This window comes from Gobio gobio (assembly GCF_949357685.1).
Source record: "Gobio gobio genome assembly, chromosome: 6".
Classification (NCBI taxonomy): domain Eukaryota; kingdom Metazoa; phylum Chordata; class Actinopteri; order Cypriniformes; family Gobionidae; genus Gobio; species Gobio gobio.
The window spans coordinates 43,505,050-43,532,526 of record NC_137102.1 but is presented as its reverse complement, the minus strand read 5'-3'; the positions used below and the strand labels follow the sequence as shown (position 1 = coordinate 43,532,526).

Sequence of the window (27,477 nt, the reverse complement as noted above, 5' to 3'; positions counted from 1 at the left end):
AGTCCTGAGAGATACTCAACATGGAGTCCCTGAACAAGTAGGAGGTCTTAGTCCTTCTCTAATAAATGTACCCGACACTCTCAAACCACTTTACGAAATGCCAAGGTGATTTGAATTTGCTTGCAAAAAGCCAAATGTACAGTATGACTGATAGAGCCAGAGATCTGTTCAAGAGTCTGAGCAGGATCTGGGTTAAAGGATTTTGAGCACAATCGAGAGTGACTTTTAAAGATCAAAACTTTTTTTGAAAAGCATGAAAGCGTTTAAATATGACCTTCCAGATATTCAAAAAGTGCACAACCTTTCTTTAGCGCTGATGCAAAAATGTGTGCAGATTTTTTTTCATATTAATTATTTTAGTTCACCCAAAACAACAACAATACATTATTTAAAATAATACACTGCCATTTAAAAGTTTGGCGTCAGTACAATGTAAAAAAAAGAAAGAAATTAATACTTTTATTCAGCAATGATACATTCAATTGATTAAAAGTGACAGTGAATAAATGTATAATATTACGAAAGGTTTCTATTTCAAACAAATGCTGTTCTTTTGTACTATCTATTCATCAAAGATTCCTAAAAAAGTGTATCATGGTTTCAACAAAAATATTAAGCAGCACAACTGTTTTCAACATTGATAATAAAAAGATATGTTTCTTGAGCAACAAGTCAGCATAATTTCTGAAGGAAAATATATTGAAATAGAAAATAGCTATTTTAAATTGTAGCCATAAGAGATCAAAACATTTTAAAAATCGTAGACACCAAAAAGTTTGAAAGGTAATATATTCCAAATCTTTTGAAGCCATACAATAGCTTTGTGCTATGTAAAAACAGACCAAAACTTAAGTTGTTATTTCCTTAAATTTCAGTTATTTTTCCCCTCCACTGTAGCCTTATACCTCATTGAACTATTCCAACATATACAGTATGTCACATTGATGTAACCTGCCATTTTGCATCTAAAGGCGACATATAAATGGATACTATTGTTTGGCTTCAGAAGACTTTGAATACAGCACACAAGTCAAATGGAGCTCTTTTATGATGGTTTAATCCTGCTTTTTGGTCTTTTTGGAGCTTGATCCCCATTCACTGTCATTATAATCAAAATAATTACCAGCATGTGCTTCAACATAGCTCCATTTTTTGTACCACAAAGGAAAGAAACCGGTTTGGATGACGTGAGGGTAAGAACATTTTTGGCTATTTCCTTTAGAAACTACCGGAATTCTATAGCAACTAGAATGGCCATAGCCGTCATTCTGACCGTTCGTACTAGATTGCACCGAATGCCATTTTTGTCAAGTCATATTTACATCCGAAGCTTCCAGTGAAGTTTTAGAATAAAGCTTTATATGTCTGTCATCATATTTAATGATGGCATTACCCTAAAAATTTGTCAAAATCCTCAATTTGAATAAAGCACCGAGCGCCAAGCGAAAGCAGATAGGTCTACATATTACAGTCTTTTTAGTGATATATAATTGTGTAAGAGCTAGGCTAAAGTCTAAATGCCAAAAATATGGATTGAAGAAGAATATTTAATTATATAAAAACATATTTTTTCATTACATTATGACTTTTGGACTTGTTTGGATCACACGGAAACAAACCAATGCAGCCACCAGCATCATCAAGGCTCTGAAGCAAGGCTAAAACCTCTGCGCCAGTCGATCTCTTTCTTGCTGACATTTCAAAGGTAAAGCTACGTTTTAGCTTAGTAATAGCATATACAAACAACTAGAAAGTTTCAAGGCGACAGTGTACGCGCATCTTCACTGGTGGGGAAAACTAGCAAACACTGAAATAATACGTGGCATACGCCGTCTGTAATGCGCACAGTCAATTTGACCGTTATGGTCATTCTAGGTAGAAATACTCAGAAATCTTTTGTGTTTTGTAAATGTAATAAAATAACAATATTAGAACAAAATATACACACATTGGGTACTATAGCTATATGGGTTTAATTTCAACAGTTATTACATTTTACATACAGTTACTACCGCCTTGGTAGTTCTAGTGTTAACATATTTATTGCTTATCCACAGCTTGATTAATTTGATCATGATTTCTCCATGTAGTAGAATGTATTTAAATATAGAACTGTATCCATGTATCGTACATTGGTATAAAAAAACTGTGAATGACTAAACATAATTGCAAAATAGAGAGAGACTAAAGAAATAGCCTTTTCCACAGTTAGGAGCAAAACATCTCTCTCAACATTAATAATAATAATAAATGTTTCTTGAGAATCTTTGTCATCACAGGAATAAATTACATTTGAAAAAACATTTAGAAAACTAGTTGTTTTAAATGGTAATAATATTTCAAAATAATAATGTTTTTACTCAATTACTTCTGATAAAATATGGATTGTCTTGTAATACAATCAGTGGAACATCTACAGATACATATATACTGATCTAAATTGAATTGCGTTCTACATGGAGAACTCATGCTAAATGAAGCAACTGTAAGATGCAATAAATAAGCAATAAATGAAGTCACTGAAGCGTAGAGTGAAAAAGAGATTATGAGAAACATTCTGGCAGCAGATGGCTGTATAGTAGATCCGAGACATGTGGTCGACCATACCGTAGATGGAGATGCCAGAGGTAGAGTTGGTGGCGTCCAGATGTTTGCCCAAGAGAGAGCTGTGGTGGATCTCCAGACTCTCCCGCTCCGGGTCCAGCTCCTCTCCGATCACCAGCACATCACAATAATCCAGGTTATGCATCAACTCCAGGATGCCAGGCCTCCGGGCTACACAAACACACAAATACACACACTGTTAGAGACAGAGATATGCAGCGGCAAATCTATGACCTTGCACTCTATCCACAAACAACCATTGATTGTGTATGAATTTAATTTCGATGATTTATTGTTTCACTACCCCTGCCTCTACATTCGATAAAAGAAGCCGGACACTTTTGTTGAACTTTAAATGAAAAAAGACACTAATAAAAAAACTATTGACTTAGGGTCAGTGTAATAACCAGAAGGCGGCATTTATAATCTCGATAATAATAGACTAAACCAAAATTCAGTAAATATGCTAAAACGTTTGTAAGGTTACATTACAGGCAAAATGTGCAACTGTGAAATGGATGAATGCAAAGGAGTGAGATTATGTTAATATATGAGCTGTGAAAGTGAGTCATCTATCACCTATGCTGAGGGTGGTGTCGGTCTTGGTGACGGTACTAATGATGTTTATGTCCTTGAAAAGGGCCACCCCGACAGGGGCTCGGAGCTGAGCCGCGGGCCAAACCAGCCGCTCCACTCCAGCAATGGTGATCCGAGGTTCGCTGGGCGGCATTACCATCACCATCGCCTTGATGTCTGGAATGGAGATGCACGTATCTTCACCGAAACACCTATAAAGTTGCAAAATGGAGAGGAGGGACACAAGAGACTTAACACTGGAGGTGTAAAAAGCCACAGAGTAACAAGAAAATAAGCATTTTAAATGTTTAAGAGTTTCAGCTCTGATGGGATTAGCCATGTTCAAAATATCTTGTCTATACTTTTATGTGCATTGCTTTTCGGCAGATTTTAAAGCAATAAGACCATAACTAGTAAAATGTTTAGATATGCCTAATCATCATGTTTTTTTGCGTCATTAGAAACATTCATTCAGGTGTGTCTAAACTTTTGAATTGTAGTGTATTCATGAAAGCCAGAGGCAGAAGGCAGAAAATGATAATGATAAAAACAAAGAAACAAAATCTTGTAGTAAAATACCATAACCTTTTAATAACCTTTTATCCTTTTTAATTTAATATAAAATATATACAAAATTGTTTTTACTCTAATTACCATAAAATCAAAGCCATATATCTATATATCTAACCAAGTCGATATCCCAAAAATGGAAGATTTTGTTTAGGCGCTGTGTCACCTACATTCCATTGATTTTTTGATTAAATACATTTAATAAATTTCTGTCCAAATATCACTTCTATCACAAAATAGTCACCAAATATGGAACCTTGAGACTCAGACCTTTCCGACGATATGTTTTTTGTAAAGATTTTGATTATAAAGTAGTTAAAATACATTTTGTAATATGAAACCTGACACCGCCCAATAGGCGAGGAGCCCCCTAAAATAATTTAAAATACCGTTTCCATGGTAACGCAATGTCCAATTTCAAAATGGGATGAATTCACAGCATGAATTTTGAGTTTGTAAGCTTCCGAATGATACCTTATGATGATTACTAAAATATGCGATATGGAAAAAAAGCCAACAAATATAAAGGGCAACAAGTGTCCCGCTACGGTTCAATTAAAGTAAAGAATGAAAATCAAAGAAATGCATACAGGCATTTTGAGTAATCAAAATAAAATGCACACGGGTTTTTCTGAACCTATGACTAACAAATATGGAAATGACATGGCTGAGGCTCACATGCAAAATTTATGCAAAAACATGAAATATCAAGGAATTTAATTGGAATTGCTTAAACACTTGCTTTCCGAAATAAATTTTGTACCTCACTTTGCGTTAAAGCTAATTAAAATGTACTGGCGCTCACAAACTCTGTTTCAAGCTAGTGTTTGAACAGTTGATGACTGCAGTGTCTAACTGTTGTTTTAGACTGTCACCATCAACTTCAGCACAGTCACACCTCACAGGTGAAATCCACCACAGGACCAATTAATGATGCCGCAATATAGTTGGTTTTAAAGCACATGAGCAGTGTGCTCAGCTTGGTGCCACCTCCTCAAGATGCCAGTTGAAGAAGTTGGTATGGTAGTCAGAAGCAGTGTTGATTAAGACTGAGGCGCTGAAGCGTGGACGGAAACAGACTCGCACACAGACCTGCTGGAGAAATTGGAGTCCCTCCAGCTTCATTACAGCTAGCATGCGAGGAGAAAGGGGGAAATAAAGTGTTTTAGGATTAACAGGCCTCCTTTCTCACGATGCACCCAGTAATTACTCTTTTTTCAAGGGTGAGCCCTAAAGAGCACTCGTTGGTTTACTAATTCATTTATATATTCGCCCACTAATTAAGAACTATCTGTTTGTTCGAGACAACAACCCGCTTTCTGCCACCGTCTCGGGTGGAGTGATGCTTAGCCGTGCTCGAGCGATGGTGCGCTATCTCCCGGAGGTAATTCCTCTGTACAGCTCACCTAAACGCTCTCCCTCAAGGGGCCACTGAGAATGGCCTTGAATGAGAAGGAAGGGGAGCGCAAAATTGTGTGGAACCAACAAAACAATTACGTCTAATGACTGCAGTAAAAATGACGGTGGAAAGTTTGTGATGTGTAAAAGTGGCTCCCTTCGGTAGAAGCACTAAAGTAAAAGAGTCGAGAGCATGCTCACTCATTAAAAAGGCTTTGTGAAAAAGGGCAACAATCTTGCTTTATTTACAGGGCTGATTTAAGGATATTGGGAGCTGGTCTAAGCCAGACTCTGGCTATTATAAGAGCTACGGCTCACTCCACTATCGACCAGGGAAGTCTGTTCTTATTTAGGCAATCCTCTTCACCAATGCACACCAGACAAGTGTAGAAGCCTCTGTCTACTTTTCATTCTCTCCTGCTCTCACTTCCTCCACGGTAAAGTTTCATTTAGGCACATATCACCCAGGTGCAATAGAATCCAATAGGTTTCATTAGACTGCTGTCAGATGACACAATCCTTTCACCCTTGACAATCAAATGAGCATCTCTAAAGGGAAAAGAACCCACAAAAACAGTGAATGTAACTGGGAGAGTTTCAAAAGGTTTCAAAAGTTTGGGGTTGGCAAGATTTTTTTATTTATTTATTATGAAGTGAAGTGACTGAAGCATGTATGGTAACCCATACTTGGAATTTGTCCTCTGCATTTATCCCATCCAAGTTAGTGCACACACATAAGGAGCAGTGAGTAATGAACACACACAAGCCATGGTCACACACACCCGGAGCAGTGGGAAGCCATTTTTGCTGTGGCGCCAGGGGAGCGATTGGGGGTTAGGTGCCTTACTCAGGGGCACCTCAGTTGTTTCCTGCCGGTTTTGAGAATCTAACCCATGACCTTTGGGTTATAAGTTCAACTCTCTAACAATTAGGCCACAACTACCTATATTTGAATACAGCATTTTTTTAATACATTTTGAATGAATTGAACAGCCGCGTCTCATCTGTAAGGGAAGATGGAGCAGAGCCCCACTAAAATATTCATCCAAAACATAGATCTCTATATAATATCAATAATACATAGTAAATGTGTTCTGCATTCTGCAACAAATATTTTTTTTCTGATTTTAAGTTAGAAAATGAGCAGGATAGGGTAGGGCTGGACGGTTAATCGAATAGTAATCAAAACCGAAATTCAGAACCTCTAACCAATGTAATTTTCCCATGTCGGTTATTTTGGTTTTAGTCACGTGACTCCGCCCCGTCAGTCACATCAAGCGTAGTTTGCAGGCACACGGAAAGATTCAGGAGCAGTTACGATGGTAATTGCATGTTTTACACAGTTTATACAGGAAAGTTAATCGCCGTTCTTATATGCGCTTCTACACACAGACCCAGATCTCCGTTCAGTGCTTGTGAGATTTTTTTCTGTGACACAGACAGCCGAGTTGTGTCGTGTCTCTGACAACACGCATGCCCTGAAGCCAGATCACTTTCACTTGCGTCCTCAAAAGTTTTTATGTGTTTTAAGGCCTGCCCGTTTGAACATTGAAGCGATTTTAGACCATCGAATGTGTATTATGTTGAACTAATGCCTGATATATTGTGACACACAAACACTCATTCAAACAATAGCTTGCACATCACGTGAATATCGCGCGCAGATAGGAGTGCAGAAATCATCAACGCTGTCCTGTGATTCATCACTAAAGTAGCTTAGAAACTCAACCGTTATAGCATAGATTTGTCTACCTTTGAAGTAACTACAAAATACAGCTTCATAATGAATACAGGCGGTATGACTAATTCACACACATAATCACTCATTAATGCATTCAAATAAATGTAATGTAGGCCTACTGTGCTAATGTATCTATATCTTATGTACAACAAACAGAAATCTGTAAGAAATGTTACGACCTTTAGACAATAACTGCTGAAAGTGTGCCGTTTCCTTCAAGTATTCATACACTTCCGGATAACCGAAAATGGGCAAAGAGGCGGGACTGAGGAGCTGAGGTGCCTGGTCACTCAAGTGTCTGTGGGATTGACTCCCTTTTCGAACATGTCTCTAGCGCCCAGTGGATGAATTGCAGTTTAAGTCACTACCATGTTGGATTCAAGAGAGAGACCGGAAGGTTGTCGCTTGATGTGTCATCAGGTCAGTGGTAAAAAATGGCTTCAGCTATGTGCATATTAGACTGCATCAGGTCATTAACATGTCTGTTCTTCCTATGTGGAGTAGCGGATCAATTTAATGAAAGTGTTACATGCTTTAGTTCTGTTGTGTTTGCCTTATGTTTGAGAATAGACATGGCTTTCTTTTCCTCACTGGAATTTATCCACAACTTGTAACATTTTAAAACAACACTCTGCAATAAATACTACATTAAGTCAATGCTAAGATAGCATTCTATGCATATTTCGTGTGTACTTAAAGCCTGTCAATCAACATTGGAGCGCCACCCTGTGTTCTGCGTGTGATCAGCGATTACAATATAAAGCTTACGGAATGTTTATCATAGACTAGCGCTAAGACCCAGAATCTGTCCTACCTAAATTTATGGTCATGAGGTGCTACTGATATTGAATAACTAAATATATTGTATAAATAAATAAATAGTTTTTGTATCAGTTCATTGAAAAGGACCATCTGTACATACTAACTGATACAACTATCCCAAATATTCTTATGAGACAGAATAAAGTCTAACTATCAGTTTAGTTCACTCTTCTGTAAGCTGCGTCTTAAATGCACACACACATACACACACACAAGCTATGTAGCTCAACAACTAAGCTATTGCTACTAAAAATGTAATCAACTTATTGATAACCATATTCAAATATGCAGCTTGAATCACAATTTAATCACTAATTTATTAGAGGAGGGTGAAATCTACAAAATAAATCAATATTTTTTTTTTATTGGAGCATTAATAAAATGTTGGACATGAAAGACAGTCCGGGTAATGATCAATAAACAAGGACCACCACACCATCATTTTCCCCACTTATTGACCTGAAATGCTCGAAAGCAAAGCCTCTGAGCATTTTATTATGCGGGAGGATGGTAGCGATAAGACGAGAGAGATATAGTGAGAGTGAGAGAAAAGAGATAAATGAGAAATATAGAATGTAAGATCACAGTTAAAATAAGACAGGAAGTAACCCCTGTAAAGTATTTGTATATTATTACAATGATGTATTGTCACATTAACAGCAGGAAGTCAATTTTCTGCATTGCTGTGGAGTAATAATACTCCATTATTCTACACAACCCATTCTCACTCCCAAGGCGTCAAATTCTGAAGCATGGTAAAGCTCCTTCCGCGTCACAAGGAAGACACTAAAGGTACCCCTAGGCATCACTATATTGACGCATGGGGTACTCCGTTGATTTCAGTTGTTTGCCCAATGCGTCAGATCAAGACGCATTTAATACTTTGCATTTGTAAAAGCAGACATGATTTTATGAATATATACTGTATAGGCTACTTTTATATAACCACTGTTTTAGAGCAACTAACCTAACCTCCTACACTAAACCTACGTACTTCTAAACAATATAAAACACGTAAAAGGCAAATAAAAGTACAGTCACAGGTAATTATTGCAAAAACTGACCAAAAACAGTATAAAAGTATTAACTCATGTTGAATTCCAAGTCTTCTGAAGTCACACGATATCTTCATGTAAAGAACAGAGTTTTAATTGCTGGAATGATGATCCCGCCGCTCTGTGAACACACGCACGCATTTAGTCTGTCATATCTCATTCAAATGATACACCCATCAGTCACGAGACACGAGAGCCAATGACATTTTGACATTTTACAATCAAAGCTGACGTACCGACACAATTGGTCACAAGAAATGTTGAAAACATTTGGCGGATGGAGTCGAGACGCTGATCACTTTTGGGGATTTTCTTCACATAAATAAAATCTTTTGGCCTTGTAAGACTTGGAATATTTATACTTTTTGAATAAACTGTGCCTGCTGTTGTATCTGCCCGTTATATCCTGTTAAAATAGAGCACCCTGCAAGTCGATATAGTGACGCCTAGGGGTACCTTTAGCTTCTTCATTGTGAAGCGAAAGGCTTTGCTTCAGATTTTGACGCTTTGGGAGTGAGAACGGGTTTTTCTACAATATTCTACATTATGCAGTGTTAAAGTGATAGCTCATCCAAAAAGAAAAGTTATGTTGTTATTTACTCAAACCTCCATGGCTTTTTTTTTCTTGCATGGAACACAAAACAAGATGTTTGGACCAGATTTTCAAGCTCCTCTTTTCAATACAATGAAAGGGGATCCACTGTGGTCAACTTTCCTAGCTTGAATGTTGTGCTAGGTAATTCATTTTCCACTCAAGAAAGTAAGTCATACAGGTATAGAACAATAAATAATGCCAGATTTTGTCTGTGTGCGTGTGTGTATGTGTGTACTGTTCCTTAACGCCATGTTTTTTAGTGTTGTGCAGAGCTATGTTGTCCCTCTCTGACCTGTGCTGTGTCATGCTGTTTGATGGCATCTTTAATTGTGTTGTGCTGTACTGCAGATGATGGCTCTCTGACACCACAGATTCTCTTTTATCATAGCCTTTCATGTGCTCATCAGCTCGTCTCACTGCAGTCATCACCACCAACAGGCCTGTCCATTATCCACAGACACACAGCCACTGCCAGAACGCTACATGAACACACCTTGCTGAAAATAACAGCTTCAGCACAAGCTGCTTTGCTATCATCTCTGTAGCTCAAACAGTACACTGCATTTGCAAAATTAAAGCCAGGGGTTCAACTCCTAGGTAATGCATGTACTGATAAAATGTATGCCTTAAATGCATAACTGTAAATGTTTGTAGGCTGTTTTAAGGTGGTGATGGTCTAGCTGATGTTGTTCAGCTGGTTTAGGCAGTTTCAAGTGCCCAAAACCTCTCTGAAACTTGCAAGCTGGGAGACCAGCTAAAACCAGCAAAACATATATGAGATTATTGTTAAACTGATAATCATGATTATTGATTTCTCAGTTGACAAATTTCTTTTTACATTTATTCAGAATAATTGGAATTTTACATAAGCACAAATCAAGAAAACCTCAACTCAACAAGATTATATTTATTTCATATCATCTAGTTTCCTGATTTACTTTTTTGCACACAAAAAGTAATGTCGCTTCTTAACATTAAGTTTGAACCGCTGTAGTCACAAGGACTATTTAACGATCTCTTTACTACCTTTCTGGGCCTTGAAAGTTGCAATGATATTGCTGTCTATGCGTGGTTCAAAAAGCTCTCGGATTTCATCAAAAATATCAAAAAATGTTTCCGAAGATGAACGAAGGTCTTACGGGTTTGGAATGGGTTACCCACGAGGGTGATTTTTATTTTCATTAGTAGATTGTCTGCTTCATATCTGCTAACATTTTATTTTGATGGTCCCCCTAATGACTATGAGTAACTTTGCATGTATTTCAACTTATTCTACTAACACTAACAGTCAACTAAAACTCTAATGAGAGTTATTTGACATGCAACCTTACTTAGAGTCAACAGAATGTCTAAAGAGAACCATCAAAATAAAGTGCAACCTAATAGTATATAATATACTATATTATGATACAATCATTTTTATTAAATAATTTATTAGAAATATGACAGGGTTTGCTGCTACCACAGTTTGATATGGGAGAATACTATACTAGAAGCTTACGCAGCACTTTTTAGTGGAAATACATACACTATATTGCCTTAAGTCATGAACTTTAATTACATCCCATTCTTAATCCCTTAGGGTTTAATATGGAGTTGGTTCACCCTTTGCAGCTATAACAGCTTCAACTCTTCTGGGAAGGCTTTCCACAAGGTTTAGGAGTGTGTTTATGGGAATTTTTTACCATTCTTCTAAAAGCGCATTTGTGGGGTCAGGCACTGATGTTGGACAAGAAGGCCTTGTTCGCAGTCTCCGCTCTAATTCATCCCAAAGGTGTTCTATCGGGTTGAGGTCAGGACTCTGTGCAGGTCAGTCAGGTTCCTCCACACCAAGCTCTCTCATCCATGTCTTTATGGACCTTGCTTTGTGCACTGGTGCGCAGTCATGTTGGAACAGGAAGGGGCCATCACCAAACTGTTCCCACAAAGTTGGGAGCATGAAATTGTCCAAAATGTCTTGGTATGCTGAAGCATTAAGAGTTCCTTTCCCTGGAACTAAGGTGCCAAGCCCAACCCCTGATAAAACAACAATCCCACAACATAATCACCCCTCCACCAAACTTTGCACTTGGCACAATGCAGTCAGGCAAGTACCGTTCTCTTGGTAACCACCAAACCCAGATTCGTTCATCGGATTTACAGACAGAGAAGCGTAATTCATCACTCCAGAGAACACGTCTCCACTGCACTAGAGTCCAGTGGCGGCATGCTTTACACCACTGCATCTGATGCTTTGTATTGCACTTGGTGATATAAGGCTTGGATGAAGCTGCTCGGCCATGGAAACCCAATTCCATGAAGCTCTCTACACACTGTCCTTGAGCTAATCTGAAGGCCACATGAAGTTTTGAGGTCTGTAGTATTGACTCTGCAAAAAGTTGGCGACTTCTGCATCTCAGCATGCGCTGTCCCCGCTCTGTGATTTTACGTGGCCTACCACTTCGTGGCTGAGTTGTTGTTGTTGTTGTTCCCAATTGCTTCCACTTTGTTATAATACCACTAACAGTTGACCGTGGAATATTCTCCTGAGAGCGACCCATTCTTTCACAAATGTTTGTAGAAGCAGTCTGCATGCCTTGGTGTTTGATTTTATACACCTGTGGCCATGGAAGTGAAATTGGAACAACTGAATTCAATAATTTGGAGGGGTGTCCCAATACTTTTGGCAATATAGTGTAGGCATTCACCCTATATAATGCCCATTTCTAATATTAAATAAAATACTTTAAAAAAAAAATTGTATTGTAGCACACAGATTGAATAAGTGCATTTATACAGCAACAGCAATCGCATAAAATAAAGTTGATATTCTTGTTTGGATTTATTACAATTTATCACTGACAAGGTTTGCTTGCAGATATTGTATTACACTTTCATATGAGCAGAAATCCAACACACGTGTTGTGTTTTAAGATATCGTTTTCGCAGTGCAGAGAAAGCATCTATCCGTTTATGAGAAAAGTTCTGATTGGGGGATTTAAACTCTTTACATCTGGAATCCCAAAGCATGAAAGCATGTGGAGGCTTGTTACAATTGCAAGACACTTTTGACTCTTTTCTTTTCTCAAAGTTGACTGGGTAAGTTTCTGTGGGATATGTGGGAATGAGTTAAGGGTAGATCCAAATTGAGTGCAGGTACTCGAGAGTAATGCAGTGCAAAACAGATGTTATCAGTAACCACGGCAACCCTGTAGGCTCATCCCTCAGCTCTGTAGTATTAATCAGAGACAGCCTTCTGCTTCTGTTCATCCTTCTCTCATAAACATCTAGCCTTTATTAACACTACTTGCTCCTGAGATTAAAGAAAATGAAATGATCATCACACTTTTAGAGCACTCAACTCTTTAAATGAACCCCTAGGATGCAACCTACTTACACGTATACATTTGCTTGAATACGTATTCCCATACCTGCAGCACCATCAATATATTAAACACTTTATGAGCTGATGTTGTAATGTTTTTGAACCATACTCACTGGACTGTGGTTGTTATGTGGAGTTTGCGCAGACCGGGAGTGGGAAACTGCCGAGAGTTGATGTAGGAAACTTTTGTCATGGCTGTGTTGATGCTCTCCAAGTCATCTGCCTCCATGACCAGCACTGACTGAGCCGGGTTGAAGTGGAACTGAGAGGGATCAAGAGAGTGTGACAATTTTCATAATAAAGAGAGAGAAAAAAAGCCCTTAAAGGAAAGACGCGAATGAGCAAGTCAACACATTAACATATAGATGAATAAATGAAGGCTGGGAATGACTGATGTCAAAGGATTCTCAAATATATTCAGATGATATTATAGAGATGGACATATAATGGAATGCCTATAATCTTTCCATTGAAAGGCTTTGCATATGTATGCGTATGTGTGTGTGTGCATGTACCTTTATGCCTTTGCCCAGACTTTCAAGCGAGCTGATGTCCAGGCCCTCCTTGCAAGCCTGTAGGCAGGAGATCACCTTTTGAGTTGCGATCTTCCCAGGTCGGATAGTCAAGCCTGAGAGGCTTCCACGGAAATACTGTGTGAACCGTGGAGTGGTCACCTCTCCTCCTGTAAACAAACACACAAAAAATTAGGCACACACATACTCACGGTAGCTGGCAACAAAATATAGTGTACAAAAGCAAAAGATATCTGGAAGCTAAGTGACACTGTGTGCATGTCAAAATGTCAAAAAACACCTTATCTGGCACTATCCAGACTCCAGAGGTAGAAGACAAGCCTGTCTACTGAAATGCCTGAAATGCTAAAAATTTTTTAAAAGTAAGTGTTTTTGTATTCTTTGTATATGGTAACCCACAATCCTGTGCATGTGATTCAGCAGTTTATCAAAAAAACTAATTAAGCTCTGATGGACCAGTTGCATGAAGTCAGTTCATTTATAAATTCTCTATACATTTATATAAATAGAAGGGTTTTTTCTTTTTCCAGAAAATGTTAATTAATGTTATCGCATTGGACTAAAACTTACTGACTTTGCTCACACAGAGAATAACTGCATCCCAAAATGTTTTGGATAATTGTTGTACTTTTTGGGGATTTTCCCCCCTAACATTGTTACAATTAATCAGTAAAAAAAAAATTACAAATCCTGCCCTCCTAATTGAAAGAAAACAACATGACAAAAAGATGAAATCCAATATTTGGTGATAATATAGTATAACGACAGATTTATAAGCTATTTTTTGTAGGCCAGTCGTTTTTGCCTGGCCTGCCCTTTACAGTTGAAAATCACAATTGGGACTTTGTTCCATTTTGTACAAAAGTATTTCAAAACAAACATTAAAGCACACTAGTGATAAACAGTGATTTTTTTCTACATATTTTGTTGAATATTGATACAATTAATCACAAATAATGCTTTTTTCACTCAAAAACTGAGGTGCATAAGCTCCTATCAATCAGGCCTATGATCAACCAGTTTCAAAAAAAGAAATACAAAACCTGTCATAATTGAAAGAAAACAAGTTGACAAAAATATTGAATCCAATATTTGGTGATAATATAGAATGACAAGCAATTTACAATTGATTGGGAAATTTTTGACATCAAATGTGTTTTCAACACAGCTTAAGGGTTAAATTACTTTTACAGTTCTTGCAAGCTATATTGATATACCTCAAATATTGTATTTTTTTATCTCAATCTTCCGGTGAAACAACAGACTTCTCTCTGGTGCAATACATTTATTTCACTTCAACCCTGCCTCCTTTCTTACTTCTTAAATGACTGCAAACTAGCATTCAGATCTACCTCCATCCAATCAAAAACCAACAGGTAGAACCAAGTCCCCAGCCCATGATTTTTTAAATTACAGTTTGACAATCACGCCTTGTCCTATTAGAATGATCTTAATTCAAAATTTAACTGATAATGACATCTTGTAATATTTACAAAGTGAATTGCTACTTGTCCTGCATTTATTTGCATACCAAATTGAGTGATAACATCTTTTATTTCATGTTTTTTTTATATATATATAAATAACTGGTCACACTGACCGACTTAATAGGTTCCTTGATAAAAATGAGAGGGTGTTTAACACATGCTGTTTTCCCTCCCATACATCCCTCACTGATGAGCTGGCAGATTTGGAGAGTCTAATAGCTCCAGATGCAGTGAATTCTGTCAGTCGTAAAGCCTCACAATGAGGGTCTGTGCTTCCACTGCTTAATTGCTTCTGTTTTAAATTATTTAGTTGACAGATGTTATCAATTAAATGTTATTCCACAGATGAAACAGCAGAGGAACATTTGCATTCTCGTTCGTGCTCCCCCTAAAGGACAAAAGCACTAATGAGACTGCAAGTCCTCGCATGGCATATAAGAGCTGTCACGTCACATCTGTATCGAACAGTAGTGGCATAACGGACAATAACAAGCAGGAGCACACATCCTGAGCACAGTGGAAAAGGCACAGTCATGACCTTACATTTAGATAAGCACATCTGATTTCTTATAACCAAAATAATCATATGCTACCGAGATGGCGCAAGTCAGTAATGACTGACACACTTATTATAGGGCAGCATTTAAAAAAATTTAAAGTTCATGAAATTTGAATAATGAATCTTTTACTGAATTGTATTATGGATTATGTTTTAATCATACTTTTATGGTGCTTTTGAACACAACTTTTACAAAAAAAGAAAGAAAAAAAGTTCACCGTTTAAAATCTAGTTTTTTGTTGATGTTGTTGTTGTTGTTGTTGTTTTTTAAAGTGATATTTTTACTCTGCATGGATGCGTTAAATTGATCAGAAAATGAAAGCAAAGACATTTATAATGATACAAAAGATTTCTATTTCAAATAAATACTGTTCTTTCTCATTTTCTATTCATCAAAGAATCCTGAAAAAACACTATCACAGTTTCCACACTTCATTAAGCAGCACAACCATTTTCAACTAATGATGATGATAAGAATTGTTTTTTTCTTGAGCTCCAAATCAAAATGTTAGAATTGTTTCTTAAAGGATTAGTTCACTTCAAAATGAAAATTTCTTTTACTCCCCCCCATGCCATCCAAAATGTTCATATCTCTCTTTCTTCAGTGAAAAATAAATTCTTTTTTTTTTCAGGAAAACATTTCAGGATTTTTCTCCACACAATGGACTTCAATGGCAACCAAAATGCTGAAGGGCCAAATCAATGCAGTTTCAAAGGGCTTCAAAGGGCTCTGCACGATCCCAGCTTAGGACTAGGGTCTTATCTAGCGAAACCATCAGTCATTTTCCCCAAAAAATTTAAATGTATATACTTTTTAACCTAAATTGCTCATCTTGCGCTGCTCTGACTGCGACACACCACGGATTGCGCAATCACGTCGGAAAGGTCATGCTAAACATAGGCAGAAGTACCGCCCCCGTGTTTACAAAGCGCTTGTGCGAAGACTAATACAAACATCTTTTAGCAAAACAAAAGGTTAAACAACGATGTCGGACGATTTTGAAGTTGGAGATGGAGGGTTTTTTTATAGGCTGTTTGTATTACTCTTCGCACGTTCGCTTGGGGCGGTACTTCCGCCTACGTCTAGAGTGACCTTTCCGACGTGATTGCGCAATCTGTGGGACGTCGCAGAGCAGCGCAAGATAAGCAATTGAGGTTAAAAAGTATATAAATGCTAATTTTTTCTTGAAAATGGCCGATGGTTTCACTAGATAAGACCATATTCCTCAGCTGGGCCCTTTGAAGCTGCATTGATTTGGACCTTCAACATTTTGTTTGCCATTGAAGAAAAATCCTGGAATGTTTTCCTCAAAATCTTAATTTCTTTTCAACTGAAGAAAGAAAGACACGAACATCTTGGATGAGATGGGGGTGATTTTAAAGTGAAATAATCCTTTAAGGATCGTGCGACTCCTGAAATTATGGCTGCTAAAAATGAAGCTTTAAAAAGCGTTAAAAATAAAATGTTATTATATTTTAAAATGTAAATGTAAATATATTGTTGATCAAATAAAATGCAGAATTGGTGAACATAAGAGGCTTCTTTAAAAAAATCTTACCGACCCCAAAGTTTCGAACAGTAATGTATAAATTCACTCCTATTGCCGAAGAATTATGTCAACGCCCTAATGAAGCTCTAGAAAAAAGCAGATAATCTTATTTGATGTCTAGTGAAGACAATAGCCACTAAACCCCATGTCTACCTAGTAGATGACAAGGATCTCAATTTGGCCTGAACAAATACCATCCTCTCTTTCCATTATGAGGTGGCTTGTCGTTACGTTGTTGATTGCGGCGAGTGAAAATGGACAGGGTGCGAGAAGCAATCTCGACCGCTAATAGCTTGAAAAGTTATCAGTTGCGGTTTAGTGGAGCTTAGACCAGCTTCATTGGGATGTAATAGCAAGTGAACTTGTCCTCCATTCAGGGTCTTTTAATCCTCACTATGGGTCTCTTCTAAAAAAAAAGAAAAAGATTCACAATTCAAAGCCAGAGAAGAAGAGAAAATAATCCGCAATCAGCATGGATGAAAAGAAATGTAAAATGGTGCTGAAAAGTCGGAACTTTAGGACCTCGCCGCCTAAAACAATAATTTAGCCGTGGCTCCATTCTCTCAGAGCCTTGTTTAATTATTTAGCTCATGAAAGCGGTGTTAAGGACAGTCTCTCCATTCAAATGCGATCATTAGCTCCATTTCAAAAGGCTGAAATTGACAGGCCGTGCTTCTTTTTTGATGTTTTCACGCCTGAGTCTCTTTGATTAAATGAGGAATCAGGGTAGCCTGGGGCCAAACACATTGCCTCTCTCTTGGTATTCGAACCACCGCTGCCGTACTCACACTGTCATATCAATAATGTAGATATCTCTTAGTCACACCCTCTCACTCTCAAGCCCAAGACTATCTGATCACATCTCAAAATTGGCGGATGCTGATTCATTAACTCCTGTGTCTGGGCTGTCCAAACCACAGTTATGCCACCCTTTCATTTTATCGATCCTTCTTTTCAAATGATAATCAAAACAACAGCTCTTTCATGGTCTCACCTTGCCAGCAGGCACCTACGGTTAGCTGTACATCGATCTCAGAAGGGTGGATGGGCCAGTCGTCTGTCACAAGGTAGGGTTCGTACGTCACTCCATCTACGAAGAGCGTCACTGAAGGAAACTCCACATTGATGACGTAGTAATGCCACTCTTTGTCACAGATCTGGAGGCGAGAAATAGAACAAGTTTAGTATGTTTGTTCATGTAGTTAAAAGGGAAAACATTATATTTTCAAAATCACCTGAGCAATTGGTCAACCTATTATTGGTTAAACCTGACCCTGACAGGATTCACTTCTTAGAGACACATACAAACAAAATGGAAAATAAAAGAAGATTCAAAATGTATTGTATAAAGTTATATTTTTTAAAATTGACGCATCATCTTAAGGGTCCTGTTTTAACGATCTGAGTGCATGGTCTGAAGCGCATGGAGCAAGTGCACTTAGGGCGCGTCCGAATCCACCTTTGCTAGTGTAACAACGGAAAAAATGGTTGATGCGCCAGGCGCATGGTCCAAAAGGGTTGTACCTAGTCTCTTAATGAGCCATGGGTGTGCTTGGCGTGTAACGTGCAATAAACCAATCAGATTCTCATCTCCCATTCCCTTTAAAATATCCGTGCTTGCACCATGGTGGATTCGCTATTTACATGGCGAAATTTGCGAGCGGAAAGACTGAATGCTTCTCCAGAGAGGAATCCTTTTATTTGTAATATTTAAAAATGTTTGTGTGCTGCTGCGCGTCCCTGTGTGTGTAATAAGCAGAGTGTGTATGCGCTTCACATTGTGCTGGGTGTATGATAGGACCCTAAAGGTCATCTGAAACATCATCTAAAATAATCTTAAAATAATCAAATTAATAAATGCTACTTTGATAAACAAACCAACCTCTAATCAACTACTTGAATGATCCATCATGACTTATCCACACTAGTTAAAATTCAAAGTAAATCTTCCCCAGAATTCGGTTTGGGTCACTCCAAACGACAAACTAGAAATAGGACACACTGTTCAATATAGAAGAAACATTTCCAGTGAGTTCATCTGGTTTGTGTTTTTATCTGAACAATATCTGTGCTTCTATAGCTTAATTTAATCCACATGAGGTTTTCAGTACAGTTTACATGTGCTTAATGAAACTGAAATGTAACTTAATTTGCCTTCATTAGCTATACTATTCATCATTTGTCATATGTCCTATTAAATTAATTAGGTATAATTATGAGCAGACGCTAATTATAGGAACAACGATTTTAGTATGAAAAACATCCAATCACTTTATACAGTATATCAATGTAAACAAATCAGAGTCGTTTAAAGTTCCTCAACACTTCATTATTTATTTTTTCTAGCATTTACACAGTTAACATATGAAGACTTAAGATGCAAAAGCCTCTAAGTCCGTCAGATGTTTTTCTTTAAAATAAGCATTTTTGTCAGGCTTCTATGCATAGGTTTCTACCTAAGTACTGGTACTTCTGAATGGGTTGAGGCTGGGATTTAGTGGGTTTGAAGTGAAAGAATTTTATGAACATATACTATAACCGGAGAGCATTCACTCGTTATCGTTATCTCGTTTTGGACCGAAGTGGCTTTTAGAGGCTTTTGCATCTGAACTCTTCATATTTTCACATGTAACAACAAGCAATCAAACCAACATTAGGTATTCTGAGTTGATGCATTGAAGAAAAATAGACACACAGCCCAACATGGAAATAAGTGATGTTTTATTAACAAATTTCGATTAAATCAACGATAAGGTGTATATATACAGCAGATTTACCCTCTTTCGTTGACCGCTTTCATTTTAGCATCCCTCCACCACCCCATCTCCTCACTTTGATTTTAATAAACTCTTATTGGACGTCAACACAATCCATAATACAATACAGTCTAGTTTTAGACTATCTCTGTCACGGGGGGATACTCTGGGTTCAGGCAAAAATTCCGAGCCCGCCCGAAGCCCTCCCCCGTACAGCACGCCAAGTACGTATAATATTTACTCTATTTAATAGACCGTTTTCACATTTCCGGGTTTCTCAGAGCGGAAGTCATCATAGTTGGGTTAAATATTATAGCTGTGAATGCATTAAATATATTTTATTTGCTCAGATATTATATATATGAACGGAGGTCTTACGGGTGTCAAACGACATGAGGGTGAGTAATTAATGACTAAAGCTGTCAATCACTTCAGTTGCAGCTCGGTTGGCTTAAATGCTCAACGCTGCAAATCGCGTTGTAATTAGAAACCTTTGACGGCCCTGACTACAGAGCGAGAACACAATTAAACATGGGAACGTTTGAAAGCAGCTGTCTATCAGGGGGTACCGAATTGAGTTGAAATAGTCTTGGCTATTGGACCTGTAGTCTGCCCGTACCTATTGATTCCCGACCTGCACCCGGACCACAAATGACAACGTAAATATTATTCCACCTATTACATAAAATATTAGTGGTTCACCTGTCGTGTACACACCCGAATACAGGACATTTGTCTTATTTATGTTTTTACATCAGTGTCACATTAAGATGCCAAGTTAAAAACAAATTCGCTTTTTCTTGAGACATTTTATTTCCTTTTGTGGTGCAAGAATACGCCCTGTGTGAGTGGACCCTAAGAAATAAAAATGAATGACACCTGGAAAAATCAATGAATATTTCTGCCACCTGTTCACGCTTACAGGCAAAAAAATGGGGATTATCAGAGCACCCATAATGACATTATGATAATTTGCTAGTATCGTGAAGTAAACATGGTAATGCATACTCCACATGCTCTTGTGCTGTCATGGAGAGCACCATATGGAACTGAAGATGCCTGGGTGGATGTTGCTGAGCTACTGCAGAGGGGAGTTAATGGAGAGATGAGCCCAGGTCTCCAGAGAGAAGCTCTCTCGCTCTCTCTCTCTCTCTCTCTCTCTCTCTCTCCATCTAACCGCTGCCTCTGGGGACAGATCTCACTCCACACCTCTATTCCTCTCTTTCTCTTATCTCACCTTTTCTAGAATAGATATTCTCTTTATCTCCATCTCACTGGACTCTTCAAAAAGCTCCTTACTTCTCCCTTCTTTCTGCGGCAATCTTACTCAGTCTAACCTTTTTCTGCCCTTTCCAATGTCACAAACGTGCACACAACTGATACACACACACACACACACATACTCAACAAGTGCCATTCAGTGCCATATTTTCTCATTTAGGCAATCGTTTGAAAGCCAGGACCAAAAGAGGCATCCTCGGGTATTATAAACTAAAACTGTCAATAAAAATACATTTCCTTAAACGAACTTGGGATTAAAACCCCTTGCACTAACAATTATGCAAAGTTGTCTTCATTTTTTCTTCCTTTGGTCATGTTTACCTCATACCTCACTTAGGTGTACTGAAAGTTATATATAATATAATATTAACACAATATAATATTTAACCCTTGTTGTACGCATTAACACCCATTTTACAATGCGATTGACTGTTTTAACTAAAGATTTAGGTTGTAGGATGAAATGCCTGTATTACAAAAAGAGAGCAGAAATTATAATTATGTGTAGCTTACCCATAAAAGAAAGACTCCAGAAATAAAAATGCAAAAATAAGCTCATGCAATTTAAAAAGCCAAAGCAACGTCCAGTGTCGGTGAGGCATGAAAACAGCAGCATTAGCGCTGGTTAATTAAACAGCTCATGCAACGTCTCTCAAAAAACTGGGCTTCTGTTCAGAGTATGAAAACGAATAGCCTGGAGTGTGTAAACACGTGGACAACACTCAAAGCTTGTTAATTGCTACGTAATTCTGTGCAAAAAGCCATGGGCATATGTAGATTGTTCATCAAATTCTGGAGACGGGCATTTCCATATTTATTAACCAGTTTACCTTTCAGCATCTAAAGTACATACATGTCTAAACTAAGGATGTGCAAAACTACATATCAGATATGTGTTCCTTAAGGGCCATTTACAAAAGATGCATTCAAACTAGATGAAGCACAACAGGATGGACCAGGACACAGGGGTATCGAAATTGGTGAGAATTTCAACAACAATAAAACCACAATATTCAAAGGCTGGTGTGTGGTGGGCATTCTGGCACAATATGGCTGCCGTCGCATCATCCAGGTGGATGCCGTACATTGGTGGTGGTTGAGGAGATTCCCCCCATCCATGTAAAAGTACTTTGAGTACCGAGAAAAGCACACTGTAAAAATGGTTTGTTCAACCTTATATTTTAAAGTGCTCAGATTATGCTTTTTCAGATGTTGCTTCTCATAAGATGTTATATAGCTGCTTGTGAATGTAAAAGGTCAGCAAAATTTCAAAGATCTAAGTGCACGACAAATGGAGTTTATTAAATGGCTCCAAAAAGACAGAACCAATTCTGAACTGCCAGAAATGATTAGTCAACAATTCCATTCTTACTTCATGCACGAACCTAAATATTTTTTTAACAACTTTGCATAATATGAAATAGATAAAATAAAATGAAATAGATATTGTAATGTAAGCAATAAACCAATCACAACAGACTGGGTCATTTGACCAATCAGGCTCTTGGAAAGGTTTAGAGAGACTGAATCCTTTATTGAGCCATTTCAGACACTGTGAGAAAACAGTTAATGTATATTATGAGGAAATTACAGTGTTTTTTTTTTTCTTGAATGCATGTAAACCTATTGTTAAAGCCCTCGACAACAAAATGAGAGACCTTTAAAAAAGCATGATGAGGCACTTTAACTTCAAATTCAATTAATAACCCATTTTAGTCAATCTGACCCTAACAAAAACAAACAGAAAAACAAAAAGAAAAATACAATAAATTAGGGGAAAAAACTGGCCACAGTTTATTTTTAAAATCTCTGCATGTGAAAAGTGATTGCATTCTTTCATATTATATATTTAAAAAAACAAAACAAGGAATAAATAAGAAATAAAACTAAAGAAATTAGATTTTTGTCCAGCTATTCGACCACTTGACCCGTCTTTATTTTTATCAGATTGAACATGCTTTCGACTGACATTTACAAGAGCGTTGATGACTGACAACCTCTGCAGACTCTGTCCGGTCTCGTCCTCATTACATGTCCGTCGAGGAACAAGCAGAACACGCGCTGTGTGTGAGTGTGCATGCTTTGCTTCTAATGAAACACACACATGAAGCATTAATCTTGGCCTGACAGGAGATGATTTTGGCTGTTTCAGCACACAAAGGCACATGCCGCCAAGGATTAAAACATGCTTACATTTGGCTTCCTCCTCCACCCCCATCCTTCGCATGCTCTTCAAGGTTTTTTTTTTTTTTTGCTGCACATTTTTTTAATCTTTTTCCCTGTCAACACGGCATCCACGACCTTCAGAGCAAACAAATAAATGAGAGTGTGACAATAAGCGAGAGCTGGAGCACAAATCACACCTAGAACTATACGTCTCTCTACATGCACAGGCATCAATGTGTCATGTTGGCTGCAGGAGAGAAATGCCTTGCAGGCTGCAGCGGTACAGGCCTTCTCCTCATTCAACATTAATGCATTGTGTTCGCAAGGCTTGTGCTGTTGCCTCAGATTAGGTTTGCAATACACTGAGACGCTGGACTCTAACAAAGGTTGATATACACATATATAAATAATCTCAGAAAATGTATTAAATAAAGTGTGCTGGGCAGTCATCTTACATCTACCATTTTAAAAATGCTGTATTAATTGATTTATTTTACAAGCCAATAAATTGGGGGTTACCAAGATAAAGGGATACATATTCAGCTGGTCATGTGATCTCAACATAGCATCCCCAGTGAGGCCACCCGCTCCAAAAAAATATTATGCTAGCATTTTATGTTACATGGAGCTGGCCATCATTTTAAACATATTTTTAAAAGTTACTAATACACGTTTTATGGGGACAAAAATTTTGAAAATGTTAATGCTTTTTGTTTAGTCATTATGTAACGAAAGCATAAAGACAGATGTTATATAAACATAGTTAATTCATTTCCATGAATGTGTCATCATATTAAAAAAATGTCACAGAAGTCTCCATGTGGCAATTTTCATTTATTAAAATGTATTAAAAAAATATGTTTGATATGTTCAGATTTAACGTTGTTTTAAGTCTACATATTTAAATCATTGTCATCTGCCCCATCCCCACATCCCAGTAAAAACAAAAAACAAAATCAAATTTACAAAAGACTTTTGGCTTTTAGTCCAGGTCTTGAGGCTAATCTATAATGTTAGGCCCAATCCCAATTCTATTTTATACCCCTTCGCCTTCCCCTACCCCTACACCTACCCGTTCCCCTTGCCCCTTGAAACAGAGTGCCAAGGCGTAGGGGTGAAAATATTCCCCTAAGAAATGGGACACCACTAATATATATATTACATGTTATCATACCCTGTTTCTTTTATTAGCGTCCTGTGACATTTAACCAGAATGAACAGCAATGAAGTGCGTAGGCTATATCTAACAGAAATCAGACGCGAGCACGTTTAACAAATTACTCACTCCCAACAGAGTTTTGCGCTGTATTTGGACTTAATAAAATGGTGCTCGTTTTCAGTTCAAAAACTTATGAGCCAGGGTTTCCTAAGATGATACAGAATGATACAGAACATACAAGACTGGTGAAACCACTTTTCCAACGGGCCAAACTGTTCTCTTTGTTTATTAACTGTTCCATTCTGTGCTGATCTGAGCCGGCCAGTACGGATATGGTTTCGTTATCTACTGTGGTGCTGCGATAATGTTCATACGTTATATGTCAAGTCAGCCGTTGCCTTGGTAACGCAAGACTTTACAGACAATATGTGATGTAAATATCGACTGCGTTATGAAGGATGACCAGATATATAATTTTTAACTATTATTAATCTGTGTTCACATCACTCAAATAGTGCGTTTAGCAAGCTACGGAGAAACTGGTAGCCAGGCGACACGCAAGTGATCGATCCCGAGTGGCAACATACCCACATTCTAGCAGCACGGTATTTGTGGAGGGAAACCTCATACCCCTTCATTCAAAGAGTGGTCCAGAAAAATCTTCGTTTGAAGGGCTATCTGGCCCTTACCCTTACCCCTACCACTCCAGCCAAAAGAGAATCGAGACACCCCTAGGGGTAGGGGAAAGGGAAGGACCAGGGGCGTAGGAACGACTTTGACTTTGGGGGGGACATTTTGGCCACTATGAATCAACGTCCATCCCACCATAATAGTAACATACAGTATGGTGACATGGTACAACATGTATGTTTTGCTCATGTGATAATGTAACGGGAAAACAACATTCTGCATATTGAAATGTGCAGTAAGTGCTCATTTATTTCACCCCCATTGCCTTTAAAAAATCAATTTTGCACTAGGTACACAAAATACTTCCTCTCAGCGTCTTTTTGACAAAAATGTCCCCATTGGAACCCATTATAACTGCAATTTTTAATCCCATTGCCATTTAACTATAAAATTATGCAATCTTTGTTAATAGGCTTTTATTCTGTTGGCAGAAAATAGGCTAAAACAAACTTGCCCTCCAATAGAATAGATAGACAAAATAGCATATTAATAGCCTAATAGAGATTGAACAGGCTACTCCAAACTGCGATTATTCTGGTTAAAATGTTGTTGTTGTTGTTTGTTTTTTTTTACAAATGAAAAATGTATGCATATAACATTTTATATATTAATGTTTATATATTAATGAGACTAATAATAATTATAATATTTGATAAATACAAATATTTAACAAAATTAGAAATATTACTATTACAATAACATTTTCATTATTTAAAAAAAATTTAATAGAGTATTTAAGAATACATAAACAATATAATAATATTAATAATAATAACATTTATATTTTACAGAAAACTACTGGGTTACCTGTTAATATGCAGACAGCATATGACTAAAAATCATTAGAAAGGTCTAAGGATTTAATGTAAAAAATAAATGAAATTCTGTGCTTTTTATCTGTGATATCAATTTCTTAAAGTCTATGTATTAATTATGCAATACGAGCCTCTTATGCATCCACTGTGGGGGAAAAAACTGTACATTGGAGAAAAACATGGATTGTCATATAGATTTATTTATAGATAAGTATTATTTTTCTTATTTGTTACCCAAACGTTTAATTCATACTGGAAGCCAGAGAGCGCCCTCGAGCAGAAACTCCACATTTGCCTCAGAGAAGTAATCGTTAGCCCTAATGTGTGAAGCTAGCGATGTAGGATAAACAGAAGATAGAAATGCTTTGACTGATGAAATAAACAAGACAATAAACACGACTGCATCAAGATATGATGTATTTGAGTTCTTCAAGCCTTCACTATTTTCATAATAATAAGGTGTGCAGTGGTGATTGAGTGCAGACTTTATCACTGTATAGAATAATATAAAACAATGCTTGTCTGCCTCATTCTGTCCAAAAAAATTCAACGTTATTAAACGTAGACGTATTTTGCGGGCAGGTAATTGCCTTCATCACAGGATTTGAGGTTTTATCACCGCATATGTGTACCAACACCAATATCGCCCAGAAAGAACTACAACACACCGAACGAACGCTCTGAGGGCGGCATAGCAAACAATCTAGAGCTCGGCTTTGTAATCTATGATTCGAGACCACTTTGCTACTGTGTACAGTTAATAACTTTCTGCGGCCAGCGTTTTTGGAAATTAACAAGGATAAAACTTTTTTTTTTTAGACCTAACTGAATGAAATTTAAGACCTCGGATGGAAATCTGGCCGTTTTTAAGACATTTAAAAAAAATAATAATTTTAGACATTTTTGAGACCCCGCGGGAACCCTGTAATTTCAGCCGCTTGACTGAGACTAATGCTGCGTTCCAGGCAGGTTTTTGAGCCCGTAAGTTACGACTTCAAACCACGACTCACAACTTTGTAGCGTTCCAGGCAAAGTCACGGCAACTGCCTGGAGCAGTAGCTAGATGTAAACAAAGAATGGTGAACCGTACAGGGGTTATGCTCATTTACAATCATTTCTATCGCCAAAATTGCTTACTCCTTGCTTATTTGCGGGAAACGGAGGAGAAAAAATGGCGCATTAGGCAAGAGAAGCTGTTATACCTTTTATTTTACGTTATTTGTATATTTGGAAATGTATTTGTTATTCATTTATTCTTGCACTCAATGGCCTGAAAACTAGCTAACACTAGAAAAGCTGCTGATAATGCATAACATTTGCTGATAAATAACGTTAGAGCAGTACCTTATATTTGTTTTTTAATGTATGACTTTCATAAACACCGCGTCCATGGGGGCTGCCATTGTTGCTTCGCGGGCTATGTGACGTCAGAACTCGTAACTGGGAGTACATCGATCTAGTACGAGTTCACGGGTGGGAAGTCACGGGTTTGACTGCCGTTCCAGTGCACTTTCACGGGTAGAAGGTTGGAAAAACACGGGTTACGGGTTGCCTGGAACGCGGTATAATTTACCTCATACAAAGTTGAGTCGTAATCCATTTCAAAGCTGGTGCGCACCGGTAACGTATTTGTATGTTCCTAGTGTAATGTTAACTTCTCTCTGCCAATCAGATTCTCGTCCCCCTCGTATCCCCCCCCCTCCGGTTCCTACGCCAATGGGAAGGGCTAAGAGGTAGAAATGGGATTGGGCCTTAG

General features: G+C 37.8%; 1 protein-coding gene across 1 annotated transcript in view; it reads right to left on the bottom strand.

Moving 5' to 3' along the window:
• Positions 1–27,477, bottom strand: part of clstn2a (calsyntenin 2a) — a 307,786-nt gene that overhangs the window by 11,076 nt on the left and 269,233 nt on the right. The window contains exons 9-13 of the mRNA XM_079820557.1: positions 17,849–18,011; positions 13,241–13,407; positions 12,839–12,987; positions 3,184–3,392; positions 2,608–2,775 (exon numbers count right to left, since the gene is read on the bottom strand). Coding sequence (XP_079676683.1) covers positions 2,608–2,775; positions 3,184–3,392; positions 12,839–12,987; positions 13,241–13,407; positions 17,849–18,011 — 856 coding nt within the window. The remainder of the gene's footprint in view (positions 1–2,607; positions 2,776–3,183; positions 3,393–12,838; positions 12,988–13,240; positions 13,408–17,848; positions 18,012–27,477) is intronic.